The 22,518-nt window shown below is 37.8% G+C and overlaps 1 protein-coding gene across 9 annotated transcripts in view; it reads left to right on the plus strand.

Annotated features, from left to right (window-relative positions):
- Positions 1–22,518, plus strand: part of LOC108708200 (lysine-specific demethylase 6A) — a 77,899-nt gene that overhangs the window by 47,661 nt on the left and 7,720 nt on the right. For 5 of the 9 annotated variants that reach the window (XM_041582110.1, XM_041582107.1, XM_041582109.1 and 2 more), the window contains 13 exons: positions 44–199; positions 658–753; positions 2,234–2,332; positions 2,916–3,311; positions 4,100–4,875; positions 8,768–8,897; positions 14,716–14,821; positions 15,271–15,476; positions 16,922–16,986; positions 17,286–17,360; positions 17,876–18,024; positions 20,179–20,293; positions 21,163–21,350. In XM_041582110.1, the coding sequence (XP_041438044.1) occupies positions 44–199; positions 658–753; positions 2,234–2,332; positions 2,916–3,311; positions 4,100–4,875; positions 8,768–8,897; positions 14,716–14,821; positions 15,271–15,476; positions 16,922–16,986; positions 17,286–17,360; positions 17,876–18,024; positions 20,179–20,293; positions 21,163–21,350 (2,557 nt within the window). The remainder of the gene's footprint in view (positions 1–43; positions 200–657; positions 754–2,233; positions 2,333–2,915; positions 3,312–4,099; positions 4,876–8,767; positions 8,898–14,715; positions 14,822–15,270; positions 15,477–16,921; positions 16,987–17,285; positions 17,361–17,875; positions 18,025–20,178; positions 20,294–21,162; positions 21,351–22,518) is intronic. The other 4 variants (XM_041582111.1, XM_041582114.1, XM_041582113.1 and 1 more) reach the window with 1 other exon arrangement.

Raw genomic sequence — 22,518 nt, forward strand, 5'->3', positions numbered from 1 at the left:
TAAATATCACACAGAACCATATTTTCTTTCTTACAATTCTTAGGCTTGTAAACCTCATCATCAGAATGCTGAATCTGTACTAGGCCTCAGTCAAACACCAATTTCACAGCTGTCCTTGCCATTACACATGATTCCTTCTAGCCAGGTAGATGAACTGTCAAGTCCTGCCAAGAGGAAAAGAGCATCTAGTCCAGCAAAGGTATTTCACATGCCAACAATGTATGTGGCCCATACAGTTTTTTTTTTTTTTTTTTTTTTTTTTAAACCATCCACTTCATTTAAGTTGATCATATGTGAAATGAAGGAAAGTTTGCTCAAATAATTTTCCATATGTCAAAATACATTTATTTTAATATTGGTTATTAAAGGAACAGTTCAGTGTGAAAATAAAAGCTGTGTAAATACGCTGTGCAAAATAAAAAATATTTCTAATATAGTTAGTTAGCCAAAATGTAATGTATAAAGGCTGAATTGACTGGATGTCTAGCATAATGGCCAGAACACTACTTCCTGCTTTTTACACTGAACCATTCCTTTTTTAATTATTGGTTTGAAGATTATGGATGTTTTGTACACTTCTTATATAAGCAATTGGAATATGGTTTGAAATTGGTTAATTTTCAAGAGTTTTTAGTAAATCTTATTTTTTGTCCATAGAATGCTTCTGAAACCTGGAGCAGTGGCCATTTGATGTCACATACTTCAGGACAGCAACAAGTACATTCGTGGTGTTTGCCACCACACAAAATACAGGTATGAACAGCCAAGTCCATAGTTGTTTCGCTCTCTTTGTTTTATTTTTCTGTTTTTGTACAAAGTTGTGTTGATCTAATCAATTAAACTTTGTTTTTTGTATCCAAACAGACATTTATTCTTTGTGGGAGGTTAAGAATTTTTTTATTGCTTTTGATGATAATCCCCCCATCTTCATTGACACCTTCTACCGACTTATATTTGCGTTTGTTTCAAAATTTTAGAAAAGGCATTATTGGACATATTATGCTCCCAGAATAAACCGAATTCCCTATATTATGCCCGCTAAACCCTGCAATACACTACAAACAATTCTATATCATGGTCCTATATTGTCACTGGTGAATCCTTATCAGTATTTACAAGGTTAAAGTGAAAATTAGCCTTTAACTTGTAATTGTGCCATTCATTATTATAATTATTATATAAAAAGTGACAACATATTCCAGTGCGCTGTACAATGAATGTGATGTATACACTGAACATACAGATAACATTATAAAAAAAAAAACACCAAACTCCTAAGCAATAGAATATGTACGGCTAATGGCACACAGGTTGTTTTTTTCCATTTGTATAGATACATTTTGGCAAGAAAAGACATTCTCACAGGCTGATCTAGTGCCTGTTGCTGCATGCAGATATAGGTGGGTGGAAGGTAGCAGATCGGCTTTTGACCTGTGCCATTTGCTTAAAGGAACAGTAACATCAAAAAATTGTGTTTTAGAGTAATGAAAATATAATGCAGTGCTGCAATGCACTGGTAAAACTGCTGTATTTCCTTCAAAAACACTACTGTTGTTTATATAAATAAGCTGTTGTGTAGCAATGGGGGCAGCCATAAAAAGGAGGAAAGGTTCAGGTTACCCAGCAGATAGCAGAAAAGCTCTGTAGAACCTAATGGTGTTATCTGGTATCCACTAATTAACCTGTGCCATATAGCCTTTTTTCAATTTCTGCCATTGCTACACAGCAGCTTGTTTATATGAACTATAGTGTTACTGATACAATTCTTGCTGATAAATGTATCTACTAATGTAGCATATTGTAGCAGTTCACAATCTGCATCCGGATTACTGAGCTGCAAGAGACTGAAACATTTAACTGTCATCTGAGAAACTTTAAAAGGTTGTACATGTTCTGAGACAATTTGCATTTGGATTGAATTTTTTTTATTATTTGTTGTTTTTGAGGTGTTAAGCTTTTTATTTTGCAGCTCTCCAGTTTACAGTTTCAGCAATCTGACTGCTAAGGTCCAATTTACCTTAGCAACCATGCACTGATTTGAATAAGAAACTGAAATGTGAATACCAGAGGGCCGGAATATAAAGATGAATAATAAAAAAAAAAATAGCAAAAACAATAACATTGTAAACTTACGGTGTAGCTCAAACATTTTTAAAAATTACATCACAATATAATTATGCTTTAATGTTTTGTTTGTTTCATTTAATGTAAATTTGAACTTATCTGATTTCAGCAATTGGAACAGCTACGAGCAAACAGGAATAACCTAAATCCAGCACAAAAAGCAGCGTTGGAGCAGTTGGAGGCTCAATATGTCTTAATGCAACAGCAAGTAGGTGCTTTTGTGTCCAGATAATGCATTTATGTAAAATTCTACTTTAGTAGTACTTTTCAGAATTTTTGCATTTAATACCTTCCCATCTGAGGCCCCGCCCAACATAAATATTTTCTTACATCATTTCAAAGTTATAGATATGAAAATATCATTAATCTTTCGTAGTGCTATCAATATCAAAAGGGTTTATCTATATCCCACCCTATTGGTCACTGAAATTTTAGTATAGAACATCCCTCGCCCCAAGGGTTTAAAAAGAGTCTCTTTCTAAATTGGCAACACCATGTACATACACATGAATTCATTTTTTAGGATTTGACAGAATAGCTTTTCCTTTATCAAATATTTACATCTAACCGTAATCCTTAATAACCCATTCCATTATTTCAACTGTTTGAAACATTTTATACAATTATTTAAGATGTATTTACTATAATTTATTACTAAAGGAATTGAAATTATATTATACTCATACAGCAGCTTATGGAGTAGTGACATGTTTACTTTCTGAATAGAGGATTTTGTTTTTTCCAGTTGCCAGAATGATCTCCATAAAATGTAATGTTTTTTTGTTAAACAGATGAGACAAACAGGAGTTTCACAGGTACGTTCTACTGGAATTGCTAATGGGCCAACTGCTGACTCAACACTGCCTACAAACTCACTCTCTGGTCAGCAACATCAGGTTGCATTAACCAGGATGCCTAATGCCGCTCAGCCTGGAATCCGTCCGACTTGCCCTGCGCAGCCTGTGGCTAATGGACCATTTCCAGTAGGCCAAGTTTCCTGCAGTACCATAGGGACAGTGGGCAGCACAGACACTATGTTGATAGGCAATAATCATATAACGGGAAATGGAAGTAATGGAAATGTGCCTTACCCGCAGCGAAATGCACTCGCACTACCTCATAACCGCACAAACCTGACCAGCAGCGCAGAGGAGCCGTGGAAAAACCAACTAACTAACTCCACTCAGGTAAGAAATCTTGACTGCTCAGCACCTTGCAAAGAAATACGCTTTTAGCATATTCTGATTTAGTACTTCTGTGGTATGATATTGAAGGTGTTGTAGTATGTTCCACTCTATAGGAAGAAAAGTATGCTAAGTAGGGTTATTTAAGCAAAATGGTTTAAAGGGATACTGTCACGGGAAAAAAAACTTTTTTTCAAAATAAATCAGTTAATAGTGCTGCTCCAGCAGAATTCTGCCCTGAAATCCATTTCTCAAAAGAGGAAACAGATTTTTTTATATTCAGTTTTGAAATCTGACATGGGGCTAGACATTTTGTCAATTTCCCAGCTGCCCCTGGTCATGTGACCTGTGCCTGCACTTTAGGAGAGACGTGCTTTCTGGCAGGCTGCTGTTTTTCCTTCTCAATGTAACTGAATGTGTCTCAATGGGACATGGGTTTTTACTATTGAGTGTTGTTCTTAGATCTACCAGGCAGCTGTTATCTTGTGTTAGGGAGCTGTTATCTGGTTACCTTCCCATTGTTATTTTGTTTGGCTGCCCCATGTCAGATTTCAAAATTGAATATAAAAAAAAATCTGTTTGCTCTTTTGAGAATTTTAGTGCAGAATTCTGCTGGAGCAGCACTATTAACCGATTCATTTTGAAAACATTTTTTTTTCCCATGACAGTATCCCTATATCCAGCTCGTTTTATTTCTATTAGGAAAAATTACAAAAAGGAAGCTATAGTGCCTATTAAGAATGGCATCTGAACATCTGTATTTATATATAAATATATATATTTTTTTATAGGGGCTTCATAAAGGTCAGAGTTCACATTTGGCAGGTCCTAATTGTGAACGACCTCCTTCTTCCACTGGGCCTTCCCAGCATCTCCAAGCAGCTGGCACTGGTATACAAAATCAGGTTGGACATCCTACCATGCCTAGCAATTCAGTAACACAGGGGGCTGCTCTCAATCACCTCTCCTCTCACACTGCTACCTCAGGTGGACAACAAGGCATTATTTTAACCAAAGAGAGCAAGCCTTCAGGAAATGGATCAGTGCCTGAAACAAGCAGGCATTCTGAGGGGACACCTAACAGCACTGCCGGTGTAGAGGGACTTCCTAATCATGTCCATCAGGTGGTGGCAGACACTGTTCCTAGCCCTAGCCATGGAGACTCAAAATCACCAGGTTTACTTAGTTCAGACAATCCTCAGCTCTCTGCCTTGTTGATGGTAAAAGCCAATAACAATGTAGGTCCTGGAACCTGTGACAAGGTTAACAACGTTCATCCAGCTGTTCATACAAAAACTGAGAATTCTGTTGCCTCCTCTCCATCTTCAGCCATTTCCACAGCAACACCTTCTCCAAAATCTGCCGAACAGACTTTGACCAACAGTGTTGTCAGCCTTAAAAGCCCTCTCAGTGGACTTGACAAAGTAAATGGTGAGCAAGCGGAGGACTCTCAGAGCCCCACGAAAAAGGACCACCCTTTAACTAGCCACAAATTAAGTCCCCAGACCATACCATCCATGTCTGTATCAATTTACCCTAGCTCAACAGAGGTTTTAAAAGCATGTAGGTAAGTAAATAGTATTTTTATTTAATTTACTGTTGCACGTCATCCATCCAAACAGATTTTGTTTTAAAGAGATCACTGAATAATCTAGAGATTTATGGTTACAAATCTTTGTATAATGCTGCGTTTGTAATATTTGGAGCTCTGATGTTGTTTGTGACAGACCCTTTTGGAAAGGTTACCTGCTGGTGTTTTTTTTGGGAAACCCATAAAGATTCAAGGAGGTATTAGAGGCAGTATATAGTTTTACTTAATCTAGTGCATTACTAGTCACATTAACTGTTATCTTAAACTGGTTTGAATAAATTTCCAATAGTGGATAAGGTGAAAACTTACCAAACTCAGGAGATGTTGGTTATTGAGGCTGTTATTTCATATTTAATTATTTTCTCTTCCTAGCTTGCCACTTATGTAGAAATGTATTCTTGGCCAATTATTATTAAATTATAATTTAGGAATGATTTTCAGATTTTTTATGCGAAAGGAGGCTTGTGTACTCCATCAGTCCTTTTCAAGTTTGTATTCAACTGGCAGATGTTTTCTTCCCCACTCATGTCTTTCTTCCTCTTCTAACCTTTACTGCTTTTCCCAACTATTTCCTTTCCTCTGAATAGTTGTTTCTGCCACCTGCCTAGTCCCTTCCCAACTCCCTAGTTGTTAGAGTACAGCTCTTTTGGTACCTTAGCGATGCTGCTGAAAACTAGTTGAAACCAGGTGAAACATCTTAAGGCAAATTTTTCTGCTGTATTAAGATATCAGAATGGGAGCTGAAGAAGCACTAGGCAGACCATAGGAGATTAAAACAGCTATCTGCTTCAAATGACAGATGTTATAATTGTCTGTGGACATGAGTGGTGTTTGCCAGATGCCATGATCTACAATATACTACATCTTAAAGGAAAACTATACCCCCAAACAATGTAGGTCTCTATTAAAAGATACTGAGTAAAACAGCTCATGTGTAAAACCCTGCTTCATATAAATGAACTATTATCATAATGATATACTTTTTTAGTAGTATGTGCCATTGGGTAATCATAAATAGAAAATTGCCATTTTAAAAAATAAGGGCTGCCCCCTGAGATCGTACGATTCACTGTGCACACATACAAACGACATGCAAGGTCACATGAGCCAATTAACAGACACAGTTCTGCCTTTTGCTTCCTCACTTCTTCCTGTTACAGTTAGGGGCCGATTCATCAAGGGTCGAATATCGAGGGTTAATTAACCCTCGATATTCGACTAGGAATTGAAATCCTTCGACTTCGAATATCGAAGTCGAAGGATTTAGCACAAATTCTGCGATCGTATGATCGAAGGATTATTCCTTCGATCGAACGATTAAATCCTTCGAATCGAACGATTCGAAGGATTTAAATCCAACGATCGAAGGAATATCCTTCGATCAAAAAAACTTAGGCAAGCCTATGGGGACCTTCCCCATAGGCTAACATTGACTTCGGTAGCTTTTATCTGCCGAACTAGGGGGTCAAAGTTTTTTTTAAAGAGACAGTACTTCGACTATCGAATGGTCGAATAGTCGAACGATTTTTAGTTCGAAACGTTCGTTTCGAAGTCGAAGGTCGAAGTAGCCCATTCGATGGTCGAAGTAGCCAAAAAAACCTTCGAAATTCGAAGTTTTTTTACTTCGAATCCTTCACTCGAATTTAGTGAATCGGCCCCTTAGTGTTGTAGTATTTCTGGTCAGGTGATCTCTAAGGCAGCACAGATAGAGTCACAAAATGGTGGTTCAAGGCAAGAGATGTAAAAGGGCAATATTTATGTAAATATATATTCCAGTTTGGTAAGATTCTTTAATATGTCATTCAATTTGATATTAACTATCTGTTGCTTAAGTATTCATTTTGGGGGTGTAGTTTTCCTTTAAAGGGGAACTGGTGCGCTAAGCACACACGGCAATTCATTTTCTGAAGTCACCCGCAGTTTCCTCGTGAGGCAACTTCAAGCGACCTTGGAAAACGAATCGGCGCGTGTGCTTAGATTAGCACCGGTGATTTTTTCATTTCAGCCAGCTCAAGAGTGAGGGAAGGTGTTTGGGGAGATTGGTCGTCACAAAGACGAGGCGATTAGTCGCCAGGCGACTAAATCTCCCCAAAACGTCCAGTGTGACCTAACCCTTATACACATTTGTTCACAATAGTAAAGTGCTTGACCTTTGTGAGAATCCTTTTGTCAAGCAGTGTATCATCTCAACCTGCCATGTCTAATGTTTACCGAGTCCAGAAACAAATGCACACTTGGAAGACTTAAATAGAATTGCTTCAAAGTGACTTTATTGGCTCCAAATTTAAGTAGACATCATGAAGGCTTTTATACACATATACAAACTTCTGCATCATTGTTTGAAAACATAAACTGTTTAGTTAAAAAATACCTATTTATAAATGTTGTGACATCCTATACATGAGGACATGCAGAAATTTTAAATCTTTGCCATATATAAATGTTCTGCCCACTTAAAATGCATCTCATAAAGATGAAGACTCTTTAGCGAATTACCCTTATTCCCAATGGCTAAAATTCCTCCAGGCCTGACAACCTGGCAGTCACGCAGCAGTCCTAGTTATTACACAAATACCAGATTAGCATTTATACTATATTACTATACTATATTAGCAGCATATAATAAAGTGGAGGTAGGGTACATGCAAATCAAGTACGCTGACATGCACAAGTGCTGATCACAGTAATTGGTTTCACTTTGGTTGGCACCAACTACTTGTGTTGGATGTTTCCTACTGACTATTTTTGTGGCTATGAAAGCAAAGTAGCATGGCTAACCCCAGTAGGTGAGCATGTGAAATCCAGGTCTTACATGTGTTCAGTTACTGAATTTTTGGTCTATTCGATCCCCTGACCTATAGTTAATTGTGGGTGAACTTTGGCCTGAGCTATTGTGATGACCCATATTTTCAACTTTTCAACTTCTCTACATTGGTCTGGATCAGAAATTAACCAAACTATCTGGCATTACTCATCATTGATTTTTTTGATGAATCCAGACCCAGACTCCAGACCCAGTTATGAATTTTGAACATGATGTATCATCATATTATGTATTTGAAGATGCAGATTTTAAAAAGGCAGATTAAGTTTTTCTGAGAATTATTTTAGTGCATGTTTGGGAACTTTTGACTTCCTAACCTGTTCTTGGTTAAAACATGAATAATGAAACAAAATACAGGTTGTCATGAATTAGCCAGTCTTCCCTATCTTGTGTCTAGCAAAACTGGCCACTTATTTACTATGTAGGCAGATTTAATAATAGCTGAGTGCTTTCCAATTCCAGGCCATAATCTAAATCAAACTATGTTGCAGGGGCAATAAACAATTATCTACACCTTTGTTTAAAAATGAGCACACAAACTCCTCCTTGCTATCAGAAAACTCTACAGCTGCTCTGTTTTTTTCAGCAAGCTACTTGCAGATTTCAGTGCCTAACCCATAAAAGGCTATAGCAGTACTTTGTTAATATGTGGCCAGCTTGTCCTTGAAATCAAAATAAATGCTGTTGGGCAAGGTGCATTACAAATCCACGTATCTTAAATTCAATTTAAATGGATTCTGTCCAACCAATCAGATCTTTGCTTTTGTTTTCTTTAACTAATCTAATTGCTGATTGGTTGCTATGGGCAACATCACTGGTAATGCTTCATTCCACTTTTTTACACAGCATGTTAAATAGACCTTCTTGGTGTAATGTGGCACAGGTTTTGTATTATATGCTTACCCATTTAAATATATTTTTGAGGTTTATATACAAATAGCTTGTGGCTTATAATTGGTACTATTGTTTACTATATGGTGAATGTTTTATAATGCCTCTGCATTCTCTGTGGGAATATTAATTGATTTCTTAATTTACTATTAGGAATCTGGGTAGAAATGGGTTATCAAACAGTAGTATTTTACTGGACAAGTGCCCACCTCCAAGGCCGCCACCACCACCCTATCCACCTTTACCAACAGATAAATTAAATCCTCCAACACCAAGCATTTATGTAAGTATGATTCCCTTTTATATGTTAACTATTTTTATGTATTCAAATCATTGCAATTGCATTTCAGTTAGAATCTAGATAAAAAATGTATATTCCTTTTACATTAACTATTTAAGTCAGAATTCCACTGTTATGAAGTGGGTGTGTTTGTTTTAAATTGCTTTAATTTAGGCAAACTAGGGTGATTTATGGTTTTGTAGGTGAGCTGCACTTTTCAGGTCCTTTCACCAGCACATTGGATCTAAGTAAAGACTAGGCCAATCCAAAGATATACTTTCTTCTCATCAGCCAGATGTTTACTTACTCTTGGTGTTTTGGATCATTGTCTTGTTTCATGACCCAATTGTACTTCATCTCAAATCACCAGATTTTCACTTTTAAAATATTTTGGTACAGTGCAGAATTCAATGGCAGGTTTTGTTGTGGCAAAGCATCTGCACACCACCCCAGCAACCACCACCACCATGCTTGACCTGTATTTTCTAAAGACTTGAAGTGTTTGACTCTGTGACTTTAAAGCGACTGTGGGAGCTGCTAAGCGAGTGTTGCATGTGATCTAAGTGTTAAGCAGCGTTAAAAAACAAAAAGGCGTCTCAATTGCACCCAGTGTAAATATGAGTGTAAGTGAGTTTGCTGGTATTACTCAGTATGTGTCTTGTTACATGTATGTAGGGTTGGAGCAACAGTTCCATGTAGTATTTATATGTGAGAGATGTCTGTGGGTTTTCATCTTTGAATCTGAACTGCAGACTCTAAGGGCTAGTCCACACGGGGAGATAGCGACGCGTTTGCGGTCGCGGCGACAAAGCGCCGCGACCGGCGCAGGCGACAGTTTTGTATGGGCGCCTATGTAAAAACGCCTGTGCTAACCACACGAGGCGATGCGCTTTTCAACAGTCGCCTGAAAAAGCCTGGCGAGGCATTTTCAGGCGACTGTTGAAAAGCGCATCGCCTCGTGTGGTTAGCACAGGCGTTTTTACATAGGCGCCCATACAAAACTGTCGCCTGCGCCGGTCGCGGCGACTGTCGCGGCGCTTTGTCGCCGCAAACGCGTCGCTATCTCCCCGTGTGGACTAGCCCTAAGGGGGGAACTTGCAGCTCTGAGGGCAGTGTCAAACATGGGGAAGGAAAGGAGGCTTGCAGACCAAACACTGGCAGGGGCTAGTGGAGTGGGGGAGGAGAAGGGGCACTGGAGGCTAATGAAGGAGGAAGGTTTGTGACCGACAGTAAAGGACAGAAGAGTAGGGGGGCTGGTCCACAGCTTGTCCAAAACAACAAATTCGCTATTTTGGCTGAAGATGCTGGGGAGGAAAGCTCTGACATGTATGGAGCAAACTGACTCTCAGAGCACCCTGGAAGGCAGTGGCTCTAATACAGGTGGTGGGGGGAGTGCAAGGAAGGAAAGGCAGGTTTTAGTTATAGTGGATTCAAATATTAGTCTAAAATGAGAGAGCTGGAGGTGCTGGTGCTGGAGGGAAAATATGATGTGATTGGTGTGTCTGAAACATGGCTGAATGGGCAGTTAATATCAGAGGCTATACTTTGTTTCGGAGGGACAGAGGCAATAGAAAAGGAGGAGGGGTAAGTGATGAGGAGGAGGATAAGCTCTTGATGCAAATCGAAAAGGCTGCTAGTTTGGGTAAAGTAATGCTAATGGGGGATTTTAATTACCCTGATATTGACTGGAGCAACAGTACTGCCAGATCAGTTAATGGGAACAAGTATATAAACTTGTTGCATGACAATTTATGGCACAGGTCGTTGAGGAGCCAACCAGAAAAAATGCTATTCTTGATCTAGTGATCTCTAATGACCCAGAACTTATAGCAAATGTGCAAGTCATTGAACCCATAGGTAATAGTGACCATAATGTTATATCATTTAATGTCTGGTGCAAAAAACAAATCTACACTGGGGCAACAAAAAACATCAATTTCAGAAAAGCTAATTTTAGAGCCTCGAGGGCTGCCCTTCAGAGCATTGATGGGGCATTATGTTTTCAGATAAAAACACAGAACAGAAATGGTTGTCATTTGGCTCAATATAAACTAAACAAGTTTAATAGGAAATAACAGAAAGGCATTTAAAAGTCTGTTGGGACAGATGCTGCATTTAATGAATATAAACACTATAATAAATGTTGTAAATCAGCAATCCAGAAGGCAAAGAAAGGAAACGAATAGTGCTTTGCGGCGGAGGCTAAGACCCCAAAAGTTTTTAAATATATTAATAGTAAAAAGATGCAGGTTGAGAATGTTGCTCTATTAAATAATGGTAACAGTTCATAAAGCTTTAATAAAAATTAATATAAAAAAGGGTTCGGGCCTGATGGCATACACCCTTAGGTTCTAAGAGAGCTTAGTTCAGTTTTAGACCAGCCCCCATTTCTTATTTTTAGATTTGCTTTCATCTGCTATGCTACCTATGGATTGGAGAAAAGCTGATGTCATTCCAATATTTAAAAAAGGGATTACGATCTCAGCCTAGCAATTATAGGCCAGTAAATTTGACATCTGTAATCGGCAAATTATTTGAAGGCTTGTTAAGGGATCACATTCAAAATGTTGTCCTAGTAAATGGCATTGTGAGCTGCAATCAACATGGCTTGGCAAAAATTTGATTGCTATGAAAGTGGGGGGGGGGCAGTAGATGTGATCTATTTGGATTTTGCCAAATCGTTTAATACCGTGCCCCACAAACGACTGCTTTCTAAACTAATGTCTGTTGGGCTTAATGAAGTTGTTTGCACATGGATAGGAAACTTGCTAGATTGGGTACAAAGGATGTTTTTTAATGGAACATTCTCTACTTGGAGTACGGTTCTTAGTGGGGTCCCTCAGGGCTCGGTATATGGTCCACTTTTATTTAACTTGTCCATTAATGACTTAGGGGGAGGGTATTGTAAGTAATGTATCAGTGTTTGCAGATGACACAAAATTATCCAGCCCAATAAATTCCATCCAGGATGCGGCATCCTTGCAACATGATCTTGACAACTGGGCAGCTAAGTGGCAAATGAGAATCAATGTTGATAAAGTCATGCACCTGGGATGTAAAAATATCCAAGCCACTTATACCCTTAACAGGACTGCACTAGGCAAATCAATTATGGAAGGACTTTGGAGTCCTTGTAGATAAAAACTTGGCTGTAGCAAGCAATGCCTGCCAGCAGCATCAAGGGCAAATAATGTATTGAGGTGTATTAAAATGGGTATTGATTCACGGCACAAAGCGGTCATTCTTCCACTTTATAGAACACTAGTAAGGCCCCATCTAGACTATGCCGTAGAGTTTTATTCTCCATAACTCAAAAAGGACATTATTGCATTAGCCAGGGTACAGAGAAGGGCAACTAAGCTGGTAAAAGGTATGGGAAATCTCAGCTATAATAATCTCTCTAATGCTTTATTTATCAGTAGGTCTTTCCAGCTAACAGGAGATCACCCATTCCAATTAGAAGAAAAGAGCTTTCCCCCTAAATATTTGGAAGGGCTTTTTTTTTTATCAGTGAAGATGTGAAATTCTCTCCCTGAATCAGTTGTACAGGCTGATGCATTAGATAGCTTTAAGAAGGGGTTGGATGGCTATTTAGCAGGTGAGGGAATACAGGGTTATGGAAGATAGCTCATAGTACAAGTTGATCCAGGGATTAGTCCGATTTTGAAGTTGGGAAAGATTTTTTTCGTCCTCTGAGGCAAATTGGAGAGGCTTCAGAGAGAGAGAGAGGGGGAAAAGGAAGCTCGCACTCACAGGTCTTACGAAAATGCTAAAATTGTTTATTTAGTTAAAAAGAGCTGTTCTTTTTGACTAAATAAACACCTTTACCGTTTTCGTAAGACCTGTGAGTGCCAGCTTCCTTTTTGCTCTAAACTTACCTATTGGGCTTGTTGCACCCAGGCAACATTTACTATTTGATGTTTTGTGCTGGCTCTCTCTCTCTCTCTCACACTCTCACTCACTCACTCATTTGGTTAGGTGAAAATGTGCGTGGGCCGACCATTCAGCCTGACATTCTTTGAACCATTAACATCATTAAACTCATTTAAACAAGGAATCACTTAGCAGTAATATTTGGGCACATTAGTGAAATGATCTGCCTAGAAGTATGCAAGAGCATATTGTGAACACCTTCAGCACACAGGCAGCAGTATAGACCAAGTGGCAGATCATTTCACTAATTTGCCCAAATATTACGGCTACGCGATTCCTGATCGCACTATGCTGGTGGGCCGCATTATTATTAATTTCATGATGGAGGCTGAGGGCCGGTGTAAATTTGAAAACGGGCCACATTTGACCCCCGGGCCTGACTTTGGACATGCCTGGGTTAGACACTTCTATAAGATCAGTTCTTTTTTGTTGCTATTTCTACATGTCTTGCTTCCCAAATAAACTTGTTTGCATTTGAAAGTGCTTCTCATTTTACTTAGGCCCAAAAAAGTAGAGTTTTAACACTTTCTAGTGGAAGAACTAGCTAACCATGCCTGTCACCCCTCCCTTCAAAGAGTTTACTTTTCCAGACTTGAACCGGACTATGGAGAGAATGAAGTACTTCACCTTCTTTTTGAACAGAAATAACATTTACACTGGTTAAGACCATATTTGGGTTTCTCAATTTCTTCTTACAATTGTACAGCTATCCAAAAATCTAAAATTCAGATGGTCCAGTTATTCCCCACAAGTTATGAACATATCCAACATTCTAAGTCGGTTATCACCAACCAGTAGTTCGTGAGCAACATGTTGCTCTCCAACCCCTTGGATGATGCTCCCAATGACCTCAAAGCAGGTGCTTATTTTTGAATTCCTGACTTGGAGGCAAGTTTTAATTGCATAAAAACCAGTTGTACTGTCAAACAGAGTCTCTAGGTTGACAATCCACATAGGGGCTACCAAATGGCCAATCACAGCACTTATTTGGCACCCCAAGAACATTTTACATGCTAGTGTTGCTCCCTAACTCATTTTACTTCTGAATGTTGCTCACGGGTTCAAAAGGTTGGGGATCCCTGTTCTAAGTACTCCCTCAACATTAATTCTATAGTTTAATATCCAATAAAAAAAAGCTTAAAAGGACAGTTTTGTTATTGTCTAAGTGATTGACCTGTTGTTTACTCTTCGAGCAGATTATAGAATAAAAAGATTCATGGGATTTTTTTCTGCATTGCCATGTTTATATGTTCCTTATTATATGGACTGTAGCTTCAAATTGCTAAGTTTGCCAACTTTAGACCTAACATAAATAAGGTGATATATTCATTGGCAAAATCCCAATTATTGCATTTTTGTCACCTGAGTTGAATTTGGGTAATGGAACATCCAAAATCCTGTGTAGTCTGCAATGTCATCTTTGTTGGTAAAGTACTCAAATTGCATAATTGTGACATTTCCTCAAACGAGTTCTTACACAATTTGTGTAACTTACCTACTCTGATGGCAAAATGCAGTCTGTCATTGCCCTAACAGAAAAAAGGTTTTTATATATGTAGATAAAAGGCTGAGATAATTCAGCCCTTGCTTATTTTGTTTTCTGTACTGCATTAATATTTAGTACTGAGAACCACCACAGGTTATGTTTCTTTGTTCGTTTTTCCTACTGGAATTCAATAATTCCTTAAGTAATTTTACAAACATCACTCTTCATGCAGATGACTGCTCATTATTTTTTTTTTCATTTTGGATACCTGCGTTGCCTTTACGTTCCTGAGACCGTTATGTTGTTTGTTCTATGGATTGTCCCTTTTTGGCAAAAATTGTATGTTCAAACATTTCTTAAGAAACCAATATATCTTACTCTTAATGATTATTTCTTTTCTAGTTAGAAAACAAGAGAGATGCTTTCTTCCCACCACTCCATCAGTTCTGCACAAATCCAAACAACCCTGTTACTGTCATACGTGGCCTTGCTGGAGCTCTTAAATTAGGTAATTATATAAAATTATTTATTTCAGGACCTGAAACTTTACATTATCACATTAAAAACCATGTTAGCAGTAGTTAAATCTCTTTTGAGATTATTATTATACAGTGGAATATGTTTTCTTAATCTATTTTCTTCAACTATGCAGTATACTTCAACAGTATAACAGTAATTAAGAAAATTTATTTGATACATTAAGCCAAATACTGGTCAGTAAAGGTGACTCCAAGGCATTATTTTGGTCCCTTTCAAAAAACGACAAAATAAAACTACAATAATTTTATAAAAGCAATATATTCTACTATACCCAGCCAAGTCAGAATCTTATTATTGCCAGATCAGGCAATCTTAAATGAATAACCAGCTTTAGACAAGCATTTCTATTGGCTCTAAATATGGTTGTACATGCATGTTTTCTGTACATCTAAATGAAAATATTCTGTTTGTGTTAAGATCTAGGACTCTTTTCTACAAAGACATTAGTAGAAGCGAATAATGAACATATAGTCGAAGTGAGGACACAGTTATTACAGCCTGCAGATGAAAACTGGGACCCCACTGGAACAAAGAAAATCTGGCGCTGTGAAAGCAGTCGTTCTCATACCACCATTGCAAAATATGCACAGTATCAGGCCGCTTCATTCCAGGAATCCTTAAGAGTAAGATAAGCCAGAAGATAAATAATTTTATACACACAAACACAATGTCACTGCTGTGTGTCTTTAAAAGAGCAGTAACTTCAAAAAAATGAGTGTTTTAAAGGAGAACTAAACGCTAAAAATGCCATATTTTATATAATGAACTTATTGCACCAGCCTAAAGTTTTAGTTTCTCAGTAGCAGCAATGATCCAGGAGCTCAGTGTGCTCCGGGCAGCTGTTGAGAAGCTAACTTTTGAGTTGGTGCAAATTATCAAGCAGAAAATAAGGTTGTCCTCTAATATAATCTGATACGACAGGGTTGAATATTAAATTCTGATGCTAGTTGCACTGGTTTCTCTGCTGCCATGTAGTAATTAACTGTATTAATTACTAATCAGCCTTATATTGTGACATTTATTTTCTATGAGTTCTGTACATTTTGAGTCGGTCCCTAAGCACAGTTACTGACAACAACACTGAGCATGTGCCGAGAAAAAGATCGGGGCTACTGGGGCATCTTCAGAGGCACATATCTCCCCTGCTAAAGGGTTGTGGTTGCTTTGGGCTGGTAAAGACGCCAACAACATAATGTACAACATTTGTCGCCTACTTCTTTAGCTAAGCTTTAGTTCTCCTTTAAAGTAATAAAAATATAATGCAGTGTTGCCCTTCACTGGTAAAGCTTCTGTGTTTGCTTCAGAAACACTACTTTTATTTATATAAATAAATGCTGTGTAGCAATGGGGGCAGCCATTCAAAGGAGAAAAGGCTCAGGTTACACAGCAGATAAGCTCTGTAGAACATAATGGTGTTATCTGTTATCCACTATTTAACCTGTGCCATATAGCCTTTTTTCAGTTTCCGCAATTGCTACACAGCAACTTGTTTGTATGAACTATAGTAGTGCTTCTGAAGCAAACAAATCTGTTTTATCAGTGCAGGCAACTGTACATGATACTTTAATTTTTTGGTGTTACTTTAAGCACTATTAATGGGCAATCTTCACCACTTCAATGCAACCAAATGGGATGTGATCTAAAGTACTGACAAATGGCCAAGTCTAAATAAACCCAATTTGATTATTTTGCCAACAATATAGACATATGCAGAGTAACTAGGATCAAAGAATGATCATTATTAAAGAATAGATAATTCACAAATAAATATGTATGGATAGCAGATCTCCTATCTTTATTAAACATTTGAAAGCATATCTTGTTTTATCAGTTTATGATTAGATTTTGTCATATTGCTTTTTTTATTGAAGATAATTGTAAAACAAATAATTTCCTGCTTATCGTTTTCATTTTATCTGTGGTTGAAGCTGCAACATTTTATTTCTTTTATTTGTAGTTAGCATTTTTTATTGCTAAATATTGCCCCTTATCATCATGTTGTATGTCTGTCATAATGGGCACATTAAGATATTATGATTTGTCAGTAAAAGTGGTTTACTTTCAACAGGAAGAAAATGATAAAAAAATCCAACACAAAGACCACTCCGATAGTGAATCCACATCTTCAGATAAGTGAGTAACATCTTGCATTGGATGTTTTTATATGTTTTGAGGTATATGCATTCTCTTTGCTAGCATGCGTGTTTGTGTTATTTGGCACTACATTCCGGTCTATACATTTAGGCAGTTGTTTCTCACCTGTCTACTGTTATTACTATGTTGTAAAGATAAACAAAGCTGCATATATAAGTAGGAGTATACATAATCTGAATCTTCAAGTATGCTACAGATTTATGTTTTCTTATTAGTTCCATAGTATTGTTGTCTGTACATTTTACGTTAAATTTTTTTTCATAATCTTTTCCTTACAGCTCTGGTAGAAGACGAAAAGGCCCTTTCAAAGCCATTAAATTTGGGACCAATATTGATTTGTCTGATGAAAGAAAGTAAGTTGTTGGTCACAAAAACAGTGTTAAAGTTGTATTAGAATTTCTCAATAGTGTCCCAATCTGACAGTAATCTAATTGTAATTAAGGATACACCGAATCCAGGATTCGGTTCGGGATTCGGCCAGAATTCAGCTTTTTTCATCAGGATTCGGATTCGGCCGAATCCTTCTTTCCGGCCGAACCGAATACAAATCCTAATTTGCATATGTAAATTAGGGGCAGGGAGGAAAATCACGTGACTTTTTGTCACAAAACAAAAAAGTAAAAAATGTTTTCTCCTTCCCACCCCTAATTTGCATAGGCAAATTAGGATTTGGTTCAGTATTCGGCCGAATCTCTCGCAAAGGATTTGGGGGTTCGGCCGAATCCAAAAAAGTGGATTCGGTGCATCCCTAATTGTAATAAAGGAGGTTTTAAGTTGTAAAATGTTGATATGTAATACCTTTGTTTTTAAACTTTCAAATTGAAGAGTTTGGTTACTTTCTTAAAATCAACTGTCATTTTATTTAAAGGTGGAAACTACAACTTCATGAACTGACAAAACTTCCTGCCTTTGCACGTGTTGTGTCAGCTGGAAATCTTCTGAGTCACGTTGGTCATACTATACTAGGAATGAACACTGTTCAACTTTACATGAAGGTTCCAGGCAGTAGGACACCAGGTTTGCGGAGTTTACTTTCCTGCACTTCCATGTATTTTCATTAGTTACAAAGATAGTGGGAGGGCGAGAGAGACCAGAGAGGGACAAAGGTTGGGGGGGGGGGCGCGGCGAAGGATCGAGACTGAGAGGCAGGGGGCAAGATCAGAGATTGAGGGTAGGTCGGTGAATTAGGTTTGCAGCAGAGAGCGCAAGACCAGAGAGGCAAGACTGGAGATGAATAAATTATGGTGATAGTGGCAGATGGATCAAGACCAGGAGGGTGGGAGAGACAAAGGGGGTGAGACTGTAGATTGAGGGAGGAGCAGAGAAGGGAGAGACCAGAGAAGGGATGGTTGGAGGGTGTGAGGGGAGAGTGTGGCTATCTTGATGCCCTGCCTCACTGGCACATATGCCCATTTGCACAATATCTGGTAAGGTATGCCACAACTCTGCCAGTGCGTGCAGCTTGAGACCTAAGTATAGTTATTATACCTTAATATTGTATTGTAGACTGCAACAAAAAAGATGTGGGACTTGTTATCCAGAATGCATTAAATAAACCCAATAGGCTGTATTTGCTCCCAATAATTATATCTTAGTTTGGATCAAGTACAAGGTACTGTTATATTATTACAGAGAAAGGAAACCATTTTTGTGTGTGTGCGTGAAAAAGTTAGGGAACCCCTCTTAATTCTTTGGCGTTTTGCTTATCATTGGCTAAGCTTTCAAAGTAGCAACTTCCTTTTAATATATAACATGCCTTATGGAAACAGTAGTATTTCAGCAGTGACATAAAGTTTATTGGATTAACAGAAAATATGCATCATAACTAGATTAGACAGGTGCATAAATTTGGCCATCCCAACATTGGTATTACATCAATACAATATATCCATACTTAGATGAGCCTTCTTTTGCAAATGTAACCGCCTCTAGACACCTCCTATAGCCTTTGATGAGTGTCTTGATGGTGGTATTTTTGACCATTCATGCATACAAAATCTCTCCAGTTCAGCTAAATTTGGTGGCTGCCGAGCATAGACAGCCTGCTTCAAATCATCCCATAGATTTTCGATGATATTCAAGTCGGAGGACTGTGACGGCCATTCCAGAATATTGTACTTCTCCCTCTGCATAAATGCCTTTGTTGATTTCGAAGTATGTTTAGGTCATTGTCTTATTGGAATATCCAACCCCTGCGTAACTTTAAATTTGTGACTGATGCTTGAACATTGAAGAATTTGTTGATATTGGGTTGAATTCATCCGACCCTCGACTTTAACAAGGGCCCTAGTTCCTGAACTAGCCACACAGCCCCACAGCATGATGGAACCTCCACTAAATTTGACAGTAGGTACAAGGTGTTTTTCTTGGTATATGATGGTGTTCTTCCGCCATGCAAAGCCTTTTAGTTATGAACAAATAACTCCATTTTTGTCTCATCAGTCCAAAGCACTTTGTTCCAAAATGACTGTGGCTTGTCTAAATGAGCTTTTGCATACAACAAGTGACTGCGGCGTGAGTGCAGAAAGGGCTTTTTTCTCACCACCCTGCCATACAGATTTTCTTTGTGCAAATTGTGTTGAATTGTAGAACGATGTACAGATACATTTGCAGGTCTTTGGAGGTGATCTTTGGGTTGTCTGTAACCATTCTCACAATCCTCTGCATATGCCGCTCCTGTATTTTTCTTGGCCTGCCAGACCTGGGTTTTACAGCAACTGTGCCTGTGGCCTTTCATTCCTTACAGTTTAAACTGACAGTTTAAACCTCTGAGATAGCTCTTTGTAGCCTTCCCCTAAACCATGATTCTGTACAATCTTTGTTTTCAGGTCTTTTGAGAGTTGCTTTGAGGACCCCAAGCTGTCACTCTTCAGAGAGTCAAATAGAGGCTTGCAATTAGCTTAAATACTGTACCTTTTCAGAAAATACCCCAGTATTCAGATGTTCCTGGGAAATTAAAGACATTCCAGTTATATTTTTTGTTGAAAGTGGAGTAAACTATTATACAGGCTGATGGGGGTTCCCAAACTTTTTCATATGACTGTATATATATTTGTAAAATAAAAATGTATCCGGTTGACTTCTTGGAGTAATTGACTTTCAGACAAATGATGAGAATGGGAAAAATAGTCTTTCCTTCTAATGTTTTAAAATGTTTGTATTTATTTTTAGGCCATCAAGAAAACAACAACTTCTGTTCGGTTAATATTAATATTGGCCCAGGAGATTGCGAATGGTTTGTCGTACCTGAAACGTACTGGAGTGTAATGCATGACTTCTGTGAAAAGTAAATTTAAGAAATACTATTACTTTTATTTTGTGTTGGAAAGACATTTTATTTAAATAATAACTTTATGTGAATTATTTTTTACTTGTATTTCTGGGAGAATGGAGAGAATTTTAATTTCATCATAGTAATTAAAGCATTTTAAAGGGATACTGTCATGGGAAAAAATTTTTTTTTCAAAATGAATCAGTTAATAGTGCTGCTCCAGCAGAATTCTGCACTGAAATCCATTTCTCAAAAGAGCAAACAGATTTTTTTATATTCAATTTTGAAATCTGACATGGGGCTAGACATTTTGTCATTTTCCCAGCTGCCCCTGGTCATGTGACTTGTGCCTGCACTTTACGAGAGAAATGCTTTCTGGCAGGCTGCTGTTTTTCCTTCTCAATGTAACTGAATGTGTCTCAGTGGGACATGGGTTTTTACTATTGAGTGTTGTTCTCAGATCTAGCAGACAGCTGTTATCTGGTTACGTTCCCATTGTTCTTTTGTTTGGCTGCTGGGGGGGACAAGGGAGGGGGGTGAAATCACTCCAACCTGCAGTACAGCAGTAAAGAGTGATTGAAGTTTATCAGCGCACAAGTCACATGACTTGGGGCAGATGGGAAATTGACAATATGTCTAGCCCCATGTCAGATTTCAAAATTGAATATAAAATATTCTGTTTGCTCTTTTGAGAAATGGATTTCAGTGCAGAATTCTGCTGGAGCAGCACTATTAAATGATTCATTTTGAAAAAAATGTTTTTTCCCATGACAGTATCCCTTTAACATTCATGTTGAGCTATTATGGGGTATCTGTTTACTGGTGGTGGGGTGTTTTTTGTTGTTTTTGGTGAAGGTTTTAGCTGTCTCTCATTTTTCCCCTAGGAATAATATAAACTTCCTTTTGGGATCATGGTGGCCCAATCTAGAAGACCTCTATGAAGCAAATGTGCCCGTCTACAGGTTTATCCAAAGGCCTGGTGACTTAGTTTGGATTAATGCTGGCACAGTGCACTGGGTTCAAGCAATTGGTTGGTGCAACAACATTGCATGGAATGTTGGCCCTCTCACAGGTATTCTGATTTTAGGCTTTATAGCTGTGTTTTCTGTGTACATATGTTGTTTATTTTTAAGAGCCTTTATTAAAGAAAAACTATTCCCCCCTGAACAGTCTCTAAAAATATATTGCATAAAACAGCTCATATGTAAATAAACCATTTTCATAATAATATACTTTTTAGTAGTATGTGCCATTGGGTAATCATAAAAAAAAAAAAAATTGCCATTTAAAAAAAAAAAGGCCGCCCCCTGGAATTGTAGGATTCAAGGTGGACATAAAAATACCACACAAACTATACTTGTTAGGTCACATAAGCCAATTAACAGACAGAGTTCTGTTTTGCTTCCACACTTCTTCCGGTTACAGTTAGAGCTGCAGTATTTTTGGTCAGGTGATCTGTGAGGCAGCACAGAGACCATCATGAAATGGTGATTCAAGGCAAGAGATGTAAATATATATATATATATATATATATATATATATATATATATATATATATATATATATATATATATATATATATATATATATATATATATATATATATATACACACACACACACACCAGTTTGGTAAGATTCTTTAATATACCACTTAATTTGATACAAACTATGTTGCTTAAATATTAATTTTGGGGATATAGTTTTCCTTTAAGTGCAAGTGAGATCACATCCAGTTTATGGGCCTCCAAATGGAGAGCCTTGCATTAGAAAATATAGATTTTTGTCAAAGGTTGTTTTGTAAGATGTCACAGGCCAGCAGTAGAAAGAACTATTATGTTTTGTAAATATCTAAAGCATGGAAGCAGTACACAGTGCAGCACGAAAGTACCACTGTGAAACACTTGTTCACAGTGCAGCTTAGGTCTGCCACTAAAAAGCCTCATAAACTCTGCTTCATTTCAAATTACAAACTTGTGCTGCAGTAGTTTCAGTATAATAAGCCGATCTTTACAATGTCATCTGCTAGTAACTGTAGTTCTTGTATAACAAAGTTTGATAATTGCTGGCACATTTTACTATGGACAGCAGCTGACTTGAAGTTTAAAAAAGGCTGACATGCTATTTGCATTCCTAATTCCATCTACAAATCAACACTATTTTAAAAACTATTTTCTAACTGTTGCCAGGCAATTCATAGCTCCATGCAGGGGCGATAAAATGCTCAGAATAGCTCCACAT

Source organism: Xenopus laevis, chromosome 2L (assembly GCF_017654675.1).
Source record: "Xenopus laevis strain J_2021 chromosome 2L, Xenopus_laevis_v10.1, whole genome shotgun sequence".
NCBI classification, from domain to species: Eukaryota; Metazoa; Chordata; class Amphibia; order Anura; family Pipidae; genus Xenopus; species Xenopus laevis.